The 18,217-nt window shown below is 63.0% G+C and overlaps 1 protein-coding gene across 1 annotated transcript; it reads left to right on the forward strand.

Annotated features, from left to right (window-relative positions):
• The first annotated feature begins 869 nt into the window (after positions 1–869).
• Positions 870–12,662, forward strand: MYO1G (myosin IG). The gene is made up of 22 exons (XM_066239422.1): positions 870–1,061; positions 2,430–2,638; positions 2,746–2,839; positions 3,501–3,666; positions 3,844–3,897; positions 4,371–4,466; positions 4,639–4,755; positions 5,310–5,519; positions 5,616–5,761; positions 6,140–6,254; positions 6,385–6,555; positions 6,752–6,822; positions 7,549–7,623; positions 7,750–7,882; positions 8,100–8,266; positions 8,599–8,806; positions 9,259–9,482; positions 9,945–10,089; positions 10,719–10,823; positions 11,394–11,507; positions 12,100–12,254; positions 12,375–12,662. The coding sequence occupies exons 1-22, from the start codon at positions 967–969 to the stop codon at positions 12,529–12,531; spliced, it is 3,027 nt and encodes a 1,008-aa protein (XP_066095519.1). The 5' UTR covers positions 870–966; the 3' UTR covers positions 12,532–12,662.
• Positions 12,663–18,217: the final 5,555 nt, after the last annotated feature.

An 18,217-nucleotide genomic window follows, 5' to 3' on the forward strand; every position in this document is an offset into this window, starting at 1 on the left:
CCTGTGGTGGCACAGTGGGATAAAGCGTCGACCTGGAACACTGAGGTCGCCGGTTCGAAACCTTGGGCTTGCCTGGTCAAGGCACATATGGGAGTTGATGCTTCCTGCTCCTCCCCCTTCTCTCTCTCTCTGTCTCTCTCTCTCTCTCTCACTCCTCTCTCTAAAAAAAAAAAAAAAAAGAGTGCAGAATCCCAAAGGTGTCACAGAGGTGATTCGGAAATACTCCATCCGCCCCCTTGAGGGAAGGGACGGGTGAGAACTACCCTGCTGGGGGGGCACCTGTGGTTAAGGGGTGCTGTTTGGGGAACAAAACAGCCACTTGTAACTGCTACCTGGTGTACATACAGAGTACGGGACAGGAGGGGCCCCAGTGCTGTTCTGGTCCTCACTGCTGTTGGGACAGGCAGGTGGCCCCGGGCACAGGAAGGAACCTCTGGCAAACATCCAAAGGCTGATGAATCCGGGCCCCTGACAGCCCTGTGGGGAGTCCCCCGTGAAGCTGGTTTTGTCCTTCACATCCTGGCAGGGTCGCCATGCTTTAAGGACTGTTACTGCCTAGTCCCCCTCCCCAAAGGTCAAGGCATCGGTGTGTTCTCACTTTCATCAATGTGCGGTGTTCTGAGAGTGGACAGACACGTCCGGTGGAGCAGCTGACCGCGTGTGGCATGACCACAAGCCTGTCTCTGCTGCTGGGGGTGAGGGACGGACTAAGAGCAGAGCCCCAGGGAACCCCCCAGAGCACTGGTTAAGCAGCCTGCCCAGGAGGCAGGGGTCAGAGCCCCACGGGAAGGAGGGCAAGTGGGGAGGGCAGCCCCGCCCCCGGGGCGAGAACCCACTTCCTACTTCACCACTCTGGGGAGGCGGCAGGGAGGGCTGTGGGCTGAGGGCCCGGCCTGCTACCTCCCTCCGCCCTCTGCACAGGAAGGTTGGTCAGGCAACCTGGCCTGGGTGCTCCCCGCCGTCAGGATGGAGGACGAGGAGGGCTCCGAGTGTGGCAAAGCGGACTTTGTGCTTTTGGACCAAGTGACCATGGAGGACTTCATGGAGAATCTGAAGCTCAGGTGGGCCCTGGCTCCCTTCTCCCTGGTCCCCAGTGGGGGAGGGGGAGCTGCCTACACAGTCACCCAGACCACTGTCTGGGTCGCCACAGGGGTACGTGGCCAGCGGGCAGCACTAGCCCCTCAGGACCAGGGCGGCGGCCAGCGCTAGAAAGGACTCCCCAGACCCTGGCTCTCACACACTGGTGCCTTCTGCCCACTCCTGCCTGCCACCCTGACCAGCACCCACACTGGGTAGATGCCTCATCACCCTCGTGGGGTCTGGCTGAGCCCTGGGGGTTTCAAGGGAAGTGGGCAAACTGAGTCTCAGGGGGACACGTGGAGTGCCACAGGGCAGAGCTGGTATGTGACATGGGGCCCGATTTCTTAAGAAGGAGGGCAGAGGGCAGGGAGGAGCTGGGGGTCAGGTGGTGACACGGATGGCTGCCAGGAGCTGGTCTCACCCCTGGGCAGCCCGCGGTCGCAGAAGACGGCAGCACGGAGCACAGACAGTCGGAGGACAGAATGAGCTGTGTTGTATGGGGCACTGAGCTGAGTGTGGCTGCACCCCATTCATATGTGGAGATGGTGCCAAGCGCCTCCACTCTGACAGGGGACACTGGGGCAAGGGCCTCCACTCTGACACGGGACACTGGGCCCTGGGCCACACAACTGGCACAGGAGAAAGCGCTCCCCAGTGGGTCCCCGGTGGCGGTTGAGAGGGTGTAACCAGGGGACTCCCGCGTCAGATGTAACTGAGGAAGAGGAACCCCGAAGGGCACCAGGGGAAGGGCAGGTCCCAGACACCCCGGAGTGGGCCGGCCGTGCTCCCCACGACCAGACACCGCCGAGGGTGCCCGGGCCCCTGAAGGGAAGGGTCGAGAAGTCAGGATGTGCTGAGGGAGAAGGGTGGCCGCTGCAGCCCCTTGCTGCCTTTTTGCGCCCCTCCCAGGCCCTGCTCTCTGGGTGGGGCTGGGAGGGTGGCTTCTGCCACTGGGTCCCCGCCCAGGCCTTGAGGCCGGAAACAGCGGCGGCGGCCCCTCCCTCTGCCTTCCAGCCCCTTCCTCGTCCTGGCTGAGACCCGGTCTCCCTACCTGCTGGTTCTGCTCTGCCCGGTGTGACTTTGGGCAAGTCAGTCCCTTCACACATGGGTAGTCACAATTCCTGTGCTGTCAGGACCCCCGTGGAAAGCAGTGTGGAACCCAACACCACATAGCAATGGGGGGGGGGCGCTCCAGGAACACTCGGGGCCACCCTCCCTCCCTTCTCTGAGCTCAGCCCCCCCCACCCCGGTGTGGGCAACAGCCCAGGCTCCCCCATGGGCCCACCACCCAGGACCTGTGCGTGAGTCCCCACGGGCCCGAGTGCTCAGCGTGGCTCTGCTCGCACCAGGTTCGAGAGGGGCCGCATCTACACCTACATCGGCGAGGTGCTGGTGTCCGTGAACCCCTACCAGGACCTGCCCCTCTACGGGCCTGAGGCCATCGCCAGGTACCAGGGCCGTGAGCTGTATGAGCGGCCGCCCCACCTGTACGCCGTAGCCAATGCCGCCTACAGAGCAATGAAACGCAGGGCCAGGGACACCTGCATCGTTATCTCAGGTATCTATCTGCCTGTGCGGGGCTGTCACTTGTGAGGGGCGGGAGGTGAATGGGGCACCCGGGGGGAGCCGCTCACTCGGCTGTCCGTCTGTCTGTCCGTCTGGCAGGCGAGAGCGGGGCAGGGAAGACGGAGGCCAGCAAGCACATCATGCAGTACATCGCAGCCGTCACCAACCCCAGCCAGAGGGCCGAGGTGGAGAGGTGAAGGCAGGCCGGGCAGGGCGGGGACCGAGCCCAGGGGGCTGTGGGTCAGGAAGGCTCCAGGGTCCTCTGAACCGAGGGGAGGGGAGGCCCAGGGCAGGGGCGCCCTGCCACAGGCGGGAGGAGGCACAGAGCTAAGGACACAGACAGCTCTGGGCCCCTCTCGGGGCACCAGACTAAAGTGAGGTTGGCCCTCCGGCCTGCCGGTTGGGAAACCCCAGAATGCCAGGCAGGTGTTGGGGTTTGAGCCAGGAAGCGGAAATCAGGGCCGGCCTGCTGCTCACCAGCTGCTCACAGGGGCCTTGCGGGAGCGGCTTCCGGTGTAGGACCCTGCTCTTCCTGTGGGCACGGGGTGACATGGGGCTGTGGGGACAGACGTTGCTGAGCACACATGGCCAGCAGCTGCTCCTCCTGCAGCTGGAGGTCAGCGGTGGAGCGTCCAGACCCACGTCCTCACTGTAGGCCACAGCTGGTGGGGGAAGGCGGGAGGTGACCTCACCTGGCACAGGGGCCTGGCAGAGTCTCTCCTGTCTCAGGACGAAGGGCCATTCCACAGCCCGCAGTGGTCAGCACGGGGCCTGGCTCAGGCGGGGGATGCTGGGCAGGGTGCAGGCCTTGCTCGAGGTCTCTGCATTCCAGCCCCGCCCTGTGCCCCGTGCAGGGTCAAAGACGTGTTGCTCAAGTCCACCTGCGTGCTGGAGGCCTTTGGGAATGCCCGCACCAACCGCAACCACAACTCCAGCCGCTTTGGCAAGTACATGGACATCAACTTCGACTTCAAAGGAGACCCCGTGGGGGGGCACATCCACAGCTACCTGCTGGAGAAGGTGGGCCGCACAGGCCTCCCCCCCAGGCCTTTCCTGATGCCCCAGGTTCCCAGGGTGGGGCTCCCTCTGTGGCCAGGCCAGCCACCCACTCTCTGCACTGCCCTGGGGCTCTGGGGCCTGTCCCCTGGGGGGCCCTCCTCCACCCAGGTGTGGGTTCAGCTGCCCCTCTCTCCTCAGTCTCGGGTCCTCAAGCAGCATGTGGGTGAAAGGAACTTCCACGCCTTCTATCAGGTAAGCCAACCAGGCAGGTGGTGCAGACCGCAGCCCTCACGACACCCCGCCCACAGTCCATTCCCGCCCCCCCCCCCCTCTGCCCTCACTGGCGTGGGTTTTCCCTGGACACAGCCCTGGCTGCACCCTGTCTGACCCGGAAGTGAGTTCTACCTGGGCACTGATGGTGTCTGCACAGGGTGAGACCCACTGAAGTGGGGATCTCCCCAGACACAGGCATATGTCCACCCTGTTATTGAGATGAGTTCACTCTGGATACGGGTGGTGTCTACAGCATTCTGACTCACCAAAGTGGCTTCCTCCAGAGCACGTGAGGTGTACAAGCATGTCTGACCCTGACGTGGGTTCTCCCGGCCCTGGAGCGGTGCCCACACCATCACTGAGCCCCCACGATTGGCTGGGTCGATGCGCCGGAGGGCGTGTCTGCAACGTCCTGCGTGCGCCCGGGGCCTGACCCACGGCCTGTCCTGCAGGTGCTGCGGGGCTGTGAGGAGGCGGAGCTGCGAGGACTGCACCTGCAGAGAAACCCCGCCCTGTACAACTTCACTCGCCAGGGCGCAGGGCTCAGTGTGAGTGGGGCCCGTATGCTCCGGGGAGCCCAGCACCCTGGGTGTGGCGATCAGTGGCATCAGCAGGGCCTGGGTGGGGGGACTGCCGGGGCCCTGACCCGTCAGACATTCAGCGTGGGGGCAGGAGGCAGTGAGTGAGCACGGGCTGGGGTGCTGAGGCCCTTCTCCCCAGGCCTCGGACAGCGACGAGAGGAGCTACCAGGCGGTGATGGAGGCCATGCGGGTGATTGGCTTCAGTGCTCAGGAGGTGGGCTCCGTGCACCGGATCCTGGCCGCCATACTGCACCTGGTGAGCCTGGCTGCAGGGCCGGGGGCCCCCTCCCTCGCGCTGACCTCGGGCTGCCCCTGGGGGAGGGGGCTCGCCGCTGACCACCCAGCCCTGTAGCTGCCCCCTCCTCCCCGTGCTGGAGCCCAGCTGCCTCAGCTGTGGGCTCCCTCAAAACCCGGCCTCGAGTCATGGGCTTCACTGCCCCAGTCAGGCCTGCGCACTGCCTGGTACATGTCTGGTCGGTGAGCCCACACTTAGCAGGAAAGGGCAGTGCTGGCCAGTAAGCTGAGCATCGTGCAGACCTGCGTCTTGCTTGTGTCACTTAAGAGCTGTGTGGCTTTGGTCAGGTGGCTCCGTGCCCCTGAGCCCCCGTTTTCTCTGAGACAGAGAGGTGGGGGGGGGGAGGGGGTAAGGTGGCGTATAGCTAACATGCTTGGCTAGAAGCCTCTGGCTGCTGGGGGTCCCTCCTGCATCGCTGGCTGTGTCCCTGCCATCCAGTCATCCTTCCCAGGGTCAAGGTGTGCAGGCTCTTCTGGGACATGCAGCCTGAATCTTCCCGGCTTCCCCATCACCAGGGAAACATCGAGTTTGTGGAGATGGAGGAGGGACAGCTGGCTGTGGCCAAAGAGGTGCTGGTGGACCACATGGCTGAGCTGACAGCCACGCCCCGGGAGCTGGTGCTGCGCTGCCTGCTGGCCCGCACTGTGGCCTCGGGGGGCAGGGAAGTCATTGAGAAGGGCCACACCACAGCTGAGGCCAGCTATGCCCGGGATGCCTGTGCCAAGGTACTCTGGGGACAGGCAGTATGGGGAGGAACCCAGGAGGCCTTTCTGGAGGAGGCAAGGTGAGAGGCAGCCAGAAGCAGCTCAGGTTCTCCCCAGGCAGTGTACCAGCGGCTGTTTGAGTGGGTGGTGAACCGGATCAACAGTGTCATGGAAGCCCGGGGCCGGGACCCCCGGCGGGATGGCAAGGATACGGTCATCGGTGTGCTGGACATCTACGGCTTCGAAGTGTTTCCTGTCAACAGGTGGGCCGCCCAGCTCTGACCCCCAACCTCTAGGGCCCCTCAGTCCCGGGAACCTCGGCTGGCTGGGGAGCAGGATGTCTGGTGTCTGTCCCGGCTGGCCCCTCACTCCAGGGTCATGTCCCTGACTCCTCGGTGCTGCCACCTGTCCAGTGGCGCCCAAGAAGACAAAATTCCGAGCTCATTGCCCATTGCTGTGAGCGCATGTGTCAGAGGTGGGGGCTGGGGGTAAAGGGGAGCCCCAGCTCGGAGGGGGGCACCCCACAGTGGAGCCTGGAGCCAGACCCCGCAGGCTAGCTTCAGGGGAGCTGCCGGCCAGGCCACCATGTGGAGCGGAAGCCCACGTGGGCAGTGGCGTGATGCTGGCGGGCCCTCGCCCAGCTTCGAGCAGTTCTGCATCAACTACTGCAACGAGAAGCTGCAGCAGCTGTTCATCCAGCTCATCTTGAAGCAGGAGCAGGAGGAGTACCAGCGGGAGGGCATCACCTGGCAGAGCGTGAGTGCCTGCCCTCCGGTGCCCCACGGGCCCTGGCGGCAGAGGGCGGGGCTGGGCGGGGCTCGGGAGCTACCCTGCGTGGAGCGGGGCCAGGCGGGGCTGGGGAGCTACCCTGCGTGCTCTGCCGCAGGTGGAGTATTTCAACAACGCCACCATCGTGGAGCTGGTGGAGCGGCCCCACCGCGGCATCCTGGCCGTGCTGGACGAGGCCTGCAGCACTGCGGGCACCATCACGGACCGGATCTTCCTGCAGACCCTGGACACGCATCACCGCCACCACCCTCACTACACCAGCCGCCAGGTGCCCCCCGCCGCCCCCTGTGGTCACCCCTTCTTCGTACTCCCACTTGTCCCGGTGCTGGCATATACCCCTCAGGCACCACACTGCCTGTCTCAGCGGGCCACAGGGGTGGCCCGGCCTCCTTTGCAGAAGCCCCTTCTGTGCCTTGACCCTGGCTGTCCCCCCTCACCCTTCCACCCTTCCACCCTTCCACCAGCTCTGCCCCACAGACAAGACCATGGAGTTTGGCCGAGACTTCCGGATCAAGCACTATGCGGGGGATGTCACGTAAGCCCCCCCCACACACACACACACCTTTGTCCTCCCTTCTTTCCCTTCCCTTTTTAAGACACTGAAAACTTACCTTTCACCATGGGGCTTTTAAGATAGTGGTTCTCAGCCCTGGCTACGTCATAGAATCTTCTCAGAGCTTTCAGAAATGCCCACGTCTGAGCCCCAGCCCAGAGCAGCCAGGCGGGGCATTTGCTCAGAGCCGCGGGTTACTGCTGTCACACACTGAGCAAGGTGCAGGTCAGCACCTGGGGCAGAGGGGCTGGAGTCTGCATTTCTAACAAGCACCTGGTCCTCAGACCACACACTGAGCACCAGAGGCCCAGGGTGTCCTCCAGAATTCACCGTATTTGTTATCATTATTAACCTGTGCTCACCTCAGCCCAGGTCACACAGCGTACATGCACTAGAGCAAGATTCAGAGATGTGACATTTGGGACAGCCAGTGGAACCACCCTCACAACCTCCCGCACTACATTTATTTATTGATTTTAGAAGAAGAGCAAGGGAGAGAAAGACAGAAACATTGATCTGTTCCGATAGGGGATCAAACCAGGATCTTCTGTGCTTTGGGATGACACTCTAACAAACGCAGCATTCTGGCCAGGGCCGGCCCCATCTTGAGGAGAGAAACCTCAGAGGGAGGGAAAGCGGCTGGCCGTAAGGACAGAGGCAGGGGTGCAGGGCGAGGGCACACTCACCCCTCACCCCGCCCGCCCACAGCTACTCGGTGCAGGGCTTCATCGACAAGAACAGGGACGCCCTCTTCCAGGACTTCAAGCGGCTGCTGTACAACAGGTGAGCAGCCCTGGGCTCCGGCGGGAGGGCGTCCAGACGCAAAGCTGACTGCGGAAGCTTACACCCGGCCGGGGTGGGTGGGGCTGCCTGTCGCAGGGCGGCTGAGCATGCGGTCTGTGTCCACAGCTCAGACCCCACCCTGCGGGCCATGTGGCCGGACGGGCAGCAGGACATCATGGAAGTGACCAAGCGCCCCCTGACGGCAGGCACACTCTTCAAGAACTCCATGGTGGCCCTGGTGGAAAACCTGGCCTCGAAGGTACCTGCCAGGCCTTGCCCGCCCGAGATGCTTCCAGAGCCTGTGTCTGTGCCTAGCGGTCAAGTGGGGCCCTAACTGCCTCTGCGCATGGTGGGAGGGCGGTTTTCTCCCTGTCTCCTGCGAGCCTCCCTCCCGCCGGGGAGGGGGGGGAGGGGAAGGGGGGGTCCCACCAGGAGCCGCCCCCCGGCCGGGCCTCCCCAGCATCCTCTGCCCCCAGGAGCCCTTCTACGTGCGCTGCATCAAGCCCAACGAGGACAAGGTGCCTGCGAGGATGGACGAGGGCCACTGCCGCCACCAGGTGGCGTACCTGGGGCTGCTGGAGAACGTGAGGGTCCGCAGGGCCGGCTTCGCCTCGCGCCAGCCCTACTCTCGATTCCTGCTCAGGTACAGCCCACCCCGGCCCCATTCCCATGGAGTCCGAGGGGCGAGGGGCAGGCAGGGGATCCCAAAAGCGGCTTCTCAGACCAGACGCATGCGGGAGCTGACTTGCTGTGACCTCGGGAGAAAGTCCACGAGGACCCCCGGGGTCACAAGGGGCGGGCCAGGGCCAGGGTGTGATTCGTTGGCTGGAGGGGAGGTGGGCCGGGGTTGTGGGCGGGGATAGGTGTGAGTGGCGTGTGGCGGAGGGGCGTGTGGCAGAGGGGCGCTGGGGACCCGCTCCACCACCCTGCCCCCCCGCAGAGACTAGTGCCCGCTGCCCTGTCCGGCTGTGACAGGTACAAGATGACCTGTGAGTACACGTGGCCGAACCACCTGCTGGGCTCGGACCAGGCGGCCGTGAGCGCCCTTCTGGAGCAGCACGGACTGCAGGGGGACGTGGCCTTCGGCCACAGCAAACTCTTCATCCGCTCGCCCCAGACTCTGGTCACGCTGGAGCAGAGCCGCGCGCGCCTAATCCCCATCATCGTGCTGCTGCTGCAGAAGGTGTGGGGGGGGGAGCGCGGCCATGCGCGGGGGTGGGGGGGCGAGGGGCGTGCCCCGCGGGGGCGGGCACACTTCCGAGTGTGGCAGGATGTTGGCAGTTGCAGCGCACAGGTGGAGAATGGGCTGCGTCTGCTTTCTCCCTGGGGGCACCTGGGAGTGCCCAGCTGTACTGGGTCTCAGCTTAAAAGGCCTGGATCAGGTGAGCAGCTCTTTCCCAAGAGCTGGCAGACGCTGGGGCAGGGCCAGGTGGAGGTGGCTCTGGGGAGCGAGGGGCAGGTACGCCTGCTGGGCACCCACAGGCAGCCGGTGGAGTCCAGGAACTTGCCTGAGACAAGCAACAAAGTATTTTCCCAGAGACCTGAGCGCAGGCAGCCGGCATGGTGGTGGGGGGTTGCGGTGAGCAGGATGGGGTCTGGCTGGGCCTGACCCCAGTCCACCCTGACCCGCCCAAGGCCTGGCGGGGCACATTGGCGCGGTGGCACTGCCGGAAGCTGAGAGCCATCTACACTATCATGCGCTGGTTCCGGAGACACAAGGTGCGCGCTCACCTGGCAGAACTGCATCGGCGGTTCCAGGCTGCGCGGCAGCCACCGCTCTACGGCCGCGACATCGTCTGGCCGCCGCCCCCTGCCGTCCTGCAGCCGTTCCAGGACAGCTGCCACGCGCTCTTCTGCAGGTACCGCCCTCGGCTTCCCCTTACTCTTTCCAGCGCAGCTTCTGCCCTCTGAACACCTGGACTCGGTCGTCTGAACCCTGCGCTGCTGGCTGGAGACAGGGAAAGACCGGCTGCCCCCGTCCTGCCGTTGGTAGCAGAGCCATCCCACACCGTGCTGGGCATTTGGAGGGGACACAGGCCTCAGGCTCCTCACTAGAGGCCTGCAGGGGAGGGTGGAGGACCCAGGCCAGAATGGGGGGGAAACTATTTGAATGGGGCTTTGAAGACTGAGTAAGAGTTCTCCAGCAGCAGGCCACAGAGTGACCAGCATAGTCAGAGCAGGAGGGGCAGCTGGGACACGCAGGGTGGCCAGCACCACGCTGAGGGGCTGGGTTTTCTCCTGTGGAGGAAGGAGTGTGAGAGGCAGGACCAGAGATGGGGAGGGCTGCACAGGGGCCCATCTGAGCACCTGCCCCTCTGCAGGTGGCGGGCCCGGCAGCTGGTGAAGAACATCCCCCCTTCGGACATGGGCCAGATCAAGGCCAAGGTGGCCGCCATGGGGGCCCTGCGGGAGCTCCGGAAGGACTGGGGCTGCCGGCGGGCCTGGCTGAGAGACTACTTGTCCTCCGTGAGTGTTTGGGCTGTGTACCCAGGAAGGGCTCCAGGCTGAGACCCTGTCGTGTCCTTGCTGGTCTGGCTGTCCACCTGTTCTCTGCCCCTGCCCCTTGCCTCTGAAGTGGAAGGGTTTTCACCCAGAACCAGCTGGTCTGGGCTTGACTGAGCACCTCCCTCTCCACCCTGCTCCCCTCCGGCCCCCCACCGCAGTCCAAGGCCAGCCCCCCCCCATTCTCAAGCGCAAGCTAAGCCCACATGTTCTCAGTCACAGCCCCCTCCCCCCCGTGGTGGGCACCCCAGCCATGGCTCCCCTGGGCCCTCACGTGGGCGGGTGCTGTCAGCATGCCCCTGGCCCGGTCCGCGGGAAGTGAAGGCTCAGTAGCTGCTGCCTTCTCAGCATTGTCCAGGCCTGGCCTAAGGGGCAGGGCCGAGGGCAGAGAGGCGATGCCCGGAACCTCAGGCGGTAGGGTCTGTGCTAGGCGCTCAGGACCCAGTGTGGCCGGTGGGCCCAGCGGAGGCGGTGCATGCACGGCCTGACTCGGTTTCCCAGGGTGTAGGGTAGGTGTGCCATGCACCCAGAGTTTCAGTCATTCGAGCATGGTCCCAAGACCCCATGTCAAGCAGCCTCCCTTCTGTGCCCAGGCTGCTGACAACCCCACCGCCTCCAGCATGTTTAATCAGCGCCTGAAGGCGCTCCGGGACAAGGATGCCTTTGGTGCGGTGCTCTTCTCCAGCCACGTCCGGAAGGTGTGTGTGGACCGGGCCCTGGTGTGGGCGGGGCCCTGAGAGTGGGGCGGGGCCCTGAGAGTGAAGCAGGGCCCGGTGCGGGCGGGGCCCTGAGAGTGAGGCGGGGCCCGGTGTGGGCGGGGCCCTGAGAGTGTGGACCGGGCCCTGGCGTGGGCGGGGCCCTGAGAGTGGGGCGGGGCCCTGAGAGTGAAGCAGGGCCCGGTGTGGGCGGGGCCCTGAGAGTGGGGCGGGGCCCTGAGAGTGGGGCGGGGCCCTGAGAGTGGGGCGGGGCCTCTGAGAGTGGGGGCGCCAGGGCCCTGAGAGTGAGGCGGGGCCCGGCGTGGGCGGGGCCCTGAGAGTGAAGCGGAGCCCGGTGTGGGCGGGGGCCCTGGGTGTGGGCGGGGCCCTGAGAGTGAGGCGGGGCCCGGTGTGGGCGGGGCCCTAAGAGTGAAGTGGGGCCCGGCCCAGACCCGCCCTAGAGGTCTCGCAGTTGCTCCTGACACCTGGGAAATGCTCAGCCCAACCCAGACAAGGAGAACACTGGGTGGGGGGCGCCCGGGTGGCGAGGGACCCGAAGTGCCTGTCCCACAGGTGAACCGCTTCAACAAGAGCCGGGACCGTGCGCTCCTGCTCACTGACCGGCACCTGTACAAGCTGGATCCTGGCCGGCAGTACCGGGTGATGCGGACTGTGCCCCTGGACGCGGTAAGCCTGTGAAGACGGGAAGCAGCATCTCTGGGCCCCTCCCCGCCCATCTGTCCCGGAGGGCTGGACTTCCTAGAACAGTCTCAGCTCAGGCTGGCTGCACCCTGCCCAACAGCCTGCCTGGCTTCCTACGGACAGCCCCTCTCCTGCTCCCTGCTCCCCAGCCCCTAGATGGGCCCTTTCCCCACCCTTGTGCCCAGCTGAAGGGGTCCCCCACCAGAACCTCGTGGACCCTGCTTGCCGCCCAGTTCTGCGGCTCCTGGACCCCCAGCTCCTGTTCCCACAGCACAAGGACTGGCCCCAGGCCGGTCCAGGCCAGGGTGCCTATGACTGTCTGAGGCCGGGGTGGGGGCAGCGTCTGGTCCCGAGCCTGACCAGCGTGGCTACTTAGAAGGAATGGAAAGGTCACAAAGCTGACAGGTCAGCTCCTCAGCCCCAGCAGCACTGTCTAGTGCTTGGAGCCACATGGGAGGAAGGGGACCTGGGGGGGACCGACGGCAGAGCAGCGAGTTGGGGCTCCAGAAGCTGGGTTCTGGGGGGGGGGCAGGGTTGGGAGGAGGGCCTGCTGCCCCCTGACCCTGATCCCACGCAGGTGACCGGGCTGAGCGTGACCAGCGGACGGGACCAGCTGGTGGTGCTGCACATGCGGGGCCAGGATGACCTGGTGGTGTGTCTGCACCGGTCGCGGCCACCGCTGGACAACCGCGTGGGAGAGCTCGTGGGCGTGCTGACTGCGCACTGCCAGGGGTGAGCCCAGCGGGCAGCTGGGGTCCACGGGGCCCGCCCCTGTGCCTCCCTGCCCACCTGTTTGCCTGCCTTTCTCCCCACCTGCCTGTCTGCACCTGACCCCTCTCTCCTCTGCTTTAGGGAAGGCTGCCCCCTGGAGGTCCATGTGTCTGACCGCATCCCCCTGAGCCAGCGCGGTACCCGGCGCCTCGTGTCTGTGGAGCCCAGGCCGGAGCAGCCCGAGCCTGACTTCCGCTGCAGCCGCGGCACCTTCACCCTCCTGTGGCCGAGCAGCTGAGCCCACCTGTCCTGCCTGTCCAGGTGCAGCAGGACCTCTGGCCTCACCAACAGGCAGGGCTCCTCCGCCCTCGCCCACCCCAGGAGAATGACCCCCAGCGGGGCAATAAAGGGCGCTGTGCCTGCTGGGTGGGCTCGGTTCATGTCTGTTTTGATTGGGCCTGCTTGGCAAATGTCACCCCAGCATCTTCTGCTGACTCCTGCGGGGTTATCTGAAATGGAGGAGGAGGCCTAGGGACCCGATCGGGTTGGCCTCAGCCTAGGAACCTGCTGGATGTGGAGCCCGCGGTCTGCAGGGAAACCTTGTCCTTTCCTCCCCAACCTGCCCCCCACCATGGGCTTCGCACTGTCCCCACCACATGGATACTTTCCCTCCCTCCTCTGTAGGACTCTTAGTCTTGTTCCTAGGGGGCCCTGGGGAAGCTGGCCCACCCAGCACACACTGGGGACATAGCGCCATCCTCGCCAGCCTTCTGGAGTGCATGCTGTCCCAGGCCCTGGAAGCCCCACTTCTGGGGGTAGCTTAGCATCCAGGGCCTCCCTGAGTCTGGGAGCCACGCCTATGTCTGGGGCCTCTCGGGAAGCCAACAAAGGCAGGCCAGAGTGGACACAGGCACCACCCTTGGCCAGCAGAGCCCCTTCCCAGCCCACAGCCCCTCCTGGCCCCTGATCCTCTCCTTCACACACAGGCAGCCCCCTCTGCTCTCACAGCTGGGGTGTCCTAAATTCAGAGGCATCCTTGCTGGGGTACGCCCTGTTGGTGTGGGAGAGATCTGCCTCCCCTGCTGTGGCCTTGTGGTGTCACTGAAGGGCTCAGACCTCACGGAGGCTTTTCCTCATAACTGTCCAGGGGCATGAGGCTGGTCTCCTGCCCCAGGTCCATGTCTAGCCACTCCTGCCATGGGAGAGCTACTTGTCCCCGAGCCAGCCTGGAGGTCCCGACAGGGGGGCTGCAGCTTCTCTCCCTGTCTCCCCCGCAGGGCAATCCAATGTGGACCTGAGATGCCCTAGACACAGGTGGTCCTGGCCTTTTGTGGGTCCCACAGGTTGCTGTGAGCAGGGCTTGTCAGAGAGCCATCAGCATCACCTGCTTCTTTAGGAGGCCCAGGCTTTGTGACAGAGTAAGAACTTCAGGGAACCTGGAGGGGGTGCTGCACACACCACATGGCCCATGTGGGCCAGGGCTGCCGCATGCCCAGGGCCAGAGCCACATGCAGGAACCTCCAGGGTGCTGAGTGGGGCAGATCCAGGCACAGGTGTCCTGTGTCACACCTACGTCAAACCAGTCAGCCAGCTAGGAGCACTCACAGACAGGGCCTGATGTTGGTGTTGTATCTACGAAGTCATCACAAAACCCAAGCTGAGGCCCTGGCCAGTTGGCTCAGTGGTAGAGCGTTGGCCTGGCGTGCAGAAGTCCCGGGTTCGATTCCCAGCCAGGGCACATAGGAGAAGCACCCATCTGCTTCTCCACCCCTCCCCCTCTCCTTCCTCTCTGTCTCTCTCTTCCCCTCCTGCAGCCGAGGCTCCATTGGAGCAAAGATGGCCCGGGCGCTGGGGATGGCTCCTCGGCCTCTGCCCCAGGCGCTAAGTGGCTCTGGTCGCAACAGAGCGACGCCCCGGAGGGGCAGAGCATCGCCCCCTGGTGGGCGTGCCGGGTGGATCCTGGTCGGGCGCATGCGGGAATCTGTCTCTCCCCGTTTCCAGCTTCAGAAAAATACAACAAACAAACAAACAAACAAACAAAAAACCCAAGCTGAGACCACTGTGTAGTTTGTGTCTGCTACATCCAAGTTCCATTGCCGTAGGCAAAGGGCACTTCTGTGCCCATAAGAGATGCAGGGCTACATTTCGGGGTCTGCCCTCTCGGTGCAATTCTCCCCCTGATCCTAGGGAAAGATGTGTCACCCTCCCTTGCAGGCACCCCCAGGGAAGCCCAACTCAGAGGGCATCACCGCCAAGAAGACTTTCCCCATCATTTTATCAGGAAAATGTTCAAACCAGCAGCAAAGCTGACAGAATCTCACAGTGAATGCCCTTAAACCTCCCGCCCAGAGCCCACCACCAACACTATGTATCCACTGCTCTCTTCATCCAGAGCCCTTTTGCTATCAAATACCCCCCAGAAACCTTCACTTCACATGATAAGCTAGGCTTGGTGCCTGTTTGCAGACTTCCATTTTGGCATGAAATTTACATTCAGTAACATCTTGAAACCTAAATGCACCATCAGGGGCTCCTGACAAATGTTCCTGATCCCATGAAGGTATCGAGTGCCACCACTGATCTGGGGTATCTACCGGCCACCCACCCCCAGCACCCACTCATCTGATCTTTTCCCACCTGACATCAGTTTGGCCTGGTCCAGAGTTTCCTGTGCCACATGAGGCGAGGTGTAGGGACTGGCCACCAGGGGGCAGACAGGATGCTGCTGACAGCCTCGGGTTTCTGGTTTCTCAACCTGAACCTGCAAACGCTAGCTGCTGGACCCCCTCGCCAGGGTGGGTGGTCTTAACGCAAACACCTCCAGTGGCATCTCCACCCGGATAAAACCCAGGCAGCTGGAGGTGGTCTGCCCCCGCTGACTCCCCCAGTGAAGGTCATGGACCTTTCCAGACACCATACCTGGTCAATATTCATAACCTACCAGAAGGCCATAGCCAAGGCATTGGAAGAGGGTGAATGGCTCCCAACCAAGGGACTGATGGGTGGCTGCCCTTTCTCCTACACCTGCCCCCGGGGCCCAGGCTGAGGTTTTTTAAGTTTAAGGATTTTATTTATTGGTTTTAGGCAGTGGTTCTCAACCTGTGGGTCGCAATCTCGGCGGGGGTCGAACGACCAAAACACAGGGGTCGCCTAAAGCCATGGCGACCCCTGTGTTTTGATTGTTCAACCCCCGCCGGGGTCGTGACCCACAGGTTGAAAACCGCTGTTTTAGAGGAAGGAGGTAGAGAAAGGAGGGAGGGGAGCGGAAGCATCAACCCCCTAGTAGTAGTTGCTTCTTGTCTGTGCCTTGACCGGGCAAGCCCAGGGTTTTGACCCGGCGACCTCAGCGTTCTAGGTCAATGCTTTATCTCCTGTGCCACCACAGCAAGTTCAGGCTTATTTTTAAACATTGGTTTTAGAGAGACAGAGAGGAGGGAGAGAGAGAAACACTGACTTGCTCTTCCGCCGGCTGTCCTTGTGTGCGCCCTGACTGCAGATCAAACCCACAACCTTGGCGTGTTCGGACGACGCTCCCGTCGACTGAGCTGATCAGGTCAGGGGCCCACTGTGAGCTTTTGACCTTCAGTGTGGAACTTGTCCCACAGGGGACTTGTCCCACGATTTCAAACGTCTTTGAAGCCCTTTGACACGCACGCACCTCTGCTGACCTTCACAGCTCACCCTTGAGGTTTACACTCATGTCTCAACTGAAGGGAACAGGGCTCAGGCACCTACGCTGGGGCTCTTTCTGCCCTGAGACGCTGTGGGGAGACTGGGAGGGAGACGAGTGCCCCTCGAGTGGCCCCTGAGACCACCCAGTATAGCAAGCAGGGTGCTCCTAAAACCCTCGGAACGGCCTGAGAGATGGGGGCGTCTGTAGTTATTCAGGGAGACCCCTTCCGACCACACCTGTGCGTATGCTCATGAGGTGACTGGGGTTGGCGCCTGGCTGGGCTGGTGCAGAAGTGTGGCAGCCTGCAGCCCCGCCTGTGGCCTTGTCCTCCGTAAAGGGTTTATTATTGGTATTTGCAGCGTACAGTACTTGAGAAACATTTATGGACATTTTAAATCAGGGGGAAAATCACCCACAAGTCTATCACGCCCGAATTGAGTGAAGTGCTGTTGTTCATTTTCTGAGCTGCCTCCACAGCCCGTCAGTGCTGGGGGATAAAGTCTGACGAGTGTGGTGGGGGCGCAGCTGAGCCGGGGAGGGCTCTCCTCTCAGACACACACACAGAGGTCTTCTCAAATCTCCGTGTCATGTCCTCTCTGACCAGCTGTTCCCACTGGTCTTAGCTCACCTGCACACTTGGTAACAGTGTTTCAGTCACGTCCTGGCTGGAGAAGCTGAGTGGGGTAAGCAGGTGGAGAGGGTGCCAGGGGCTGGACGGCACAGGCCAGCCACCCCCGCAGTTCAGACAGGCTCTGGGCCAGTGACTGTCGCCTCCCCACCACGAAGAGATGGCCCTGGCCACCTGTCCTTCTGTCCCTCAGCAGCCCTCTGCTCTGTGAGTGGCTGTGCACCCTGACAGCTTCCTGGCTGTTACTCCCCTGCGCCATTCCTTCAGCAAACCCCTAGCGAGAGCCTGCGCTGCGCTCAACACCGGGCTTTGCGGCAGGAACGTCAGCAGACCCCTCGGCAGGACATCAGCGTGGGGTGTCAACCCAATGCCAGCGGCTCCGAGACAGAGTGGGGCCCAGACAGGGAGGGGCCTCCGTGAGTGGGAGCGGTGGAGGCTGTCCTGGTGGGCTCTCCTTGGGGCATCTCTGGTCCAGGATGACCCCTCCCCCTCCGGCCAAGGCCCCAGTCGGTGCCGGGGTAGAGGGGGGTGCAGAGGGGAGGCCAACCCCTCCTCCACCGAGGGTCCTGGAGGTCCCACCCTAGTCATGCTCCAGGATGCTGGGGGGCAGCCCGGGCTTTTCACAGGAATCTGGTTGAAAGCCTCCTCAGTGAAGCTCGTGTCCTCCGCCTGCAGGTGGCCCCATGGGAGGGTCTCACCTGTGAGGGGCCTTCTCAGGTGTGGGAAGGAGAGTGACTTGGCTTGGGAGTTTAGGGGGAGCTGCTTGGTGGAAGCAGAGGTGAGTTAGAAGGGGTACAGGCAGGAGAGTCCCCTACTGTTCAACACGACCCGTGAAAACCAGCAGCAGAAGCACCAGGGTGGGTTCTGTGGGTGGTGGAGGCCCTGCCCCAGGGGGTGTAGGCTCAGGACTGCCCAAGCACCCTGAGTTAGAGCCAGTTATAGGCTGAACTATGCCCCCCAAGTTCACATGTTGCAGCTCTAACCTCCCGGACTTCAGAAGGTGATGCTATTTGGCCTGACCAGGTGGTGGTGCAGTGGATAGAGCCTCAGACTGGGATGCGGAGGACCCAGGTTCGAGACCCTGAGGTCACCAGCTTGAGCGCAGGCTCATCTGGTTTGAGCAAAAGCTCACCAGCTGGGACCCAAGGTCACTGGCTTGAGCAAGGGGTCACTCGGTCTGCTGCAGCCCCACGGTCAAGGCACATATGAGAAAGCAATCAATGAACAACTAAGGTGTCGCAACGAAAAACTGATGATTGATGCTTCTCATCTCTCTCCGTTCCTGTCTGTCCCTATCTGTCCCTCTCTCTGACTCTCTCTCTGTCTCTGTAAATAAGTAAACAGAAAGAAGGTGATGCTATTTGGAGACAGAGCATTAGAAGAGGTGATGGTGGAAGTGTAATGAGGTCACTGGGGTGAGGCCCTGATCCAACCTGACTGGTGTCCTTACGAGAAGAGACGAGGATACAGACAGACACAGAGGGACGACCAGGTGAGGACATGGAACAGACAGCTGTCTACATGCCCAGAAGAGGGGCCTCGGAAGAGCTGGCCCTCTGACATCTGATCTGGGACGTCCAGCCTCCAGGAGTGGGAGAGAATGAAAGTCTGCAGCTTAAGCCGCCATCTGTGGGGTTGTCACAGCTGAGCTGACGGGTGCCCGGCCTCCCCTCCCCAGGATGC

This window comes from Saccopteryx bilineata, chromosome 7 (assembly GCF_036850765.1).
Source record: "Saccopteryx bilineata isolate mSacBil1 chromosome 7, mSacBil1_pri_phased_curated, whole genome shotgun sequence".
Taxonomy (NCBI): Eukaryota; Metazoa; Chordata; class Mammalia; order Chiroptera; family Emballonuridae; genus Saccopteryx; species Saccopteryx bilineata.

Bases quoted from the DNA above. Each gene is read 5' to 3' on its own strand.
- MYO1G (XM_066239422.1), top strand. From the start codon at position 967: ATGGAGGACGAGGAGGGCTCCGAGTGTGGCAAAGCGGACTTTGTGCTT. The intron at 6,823-7,548 runs GTAAGCCCCCCC...GCCCGCCCACAG, and splicing joins CACTATGCGGGGGATGTCAC to CTACTCGGTGCAGGGCTTCA. The intron at 7,624-7,749 runs GTGAGCAGCCCT...CTGTGTCCACAG, and splicing joins AAGCGGCTGCTGTACAACAG to CTCAGACCCCACCCTGCGGG.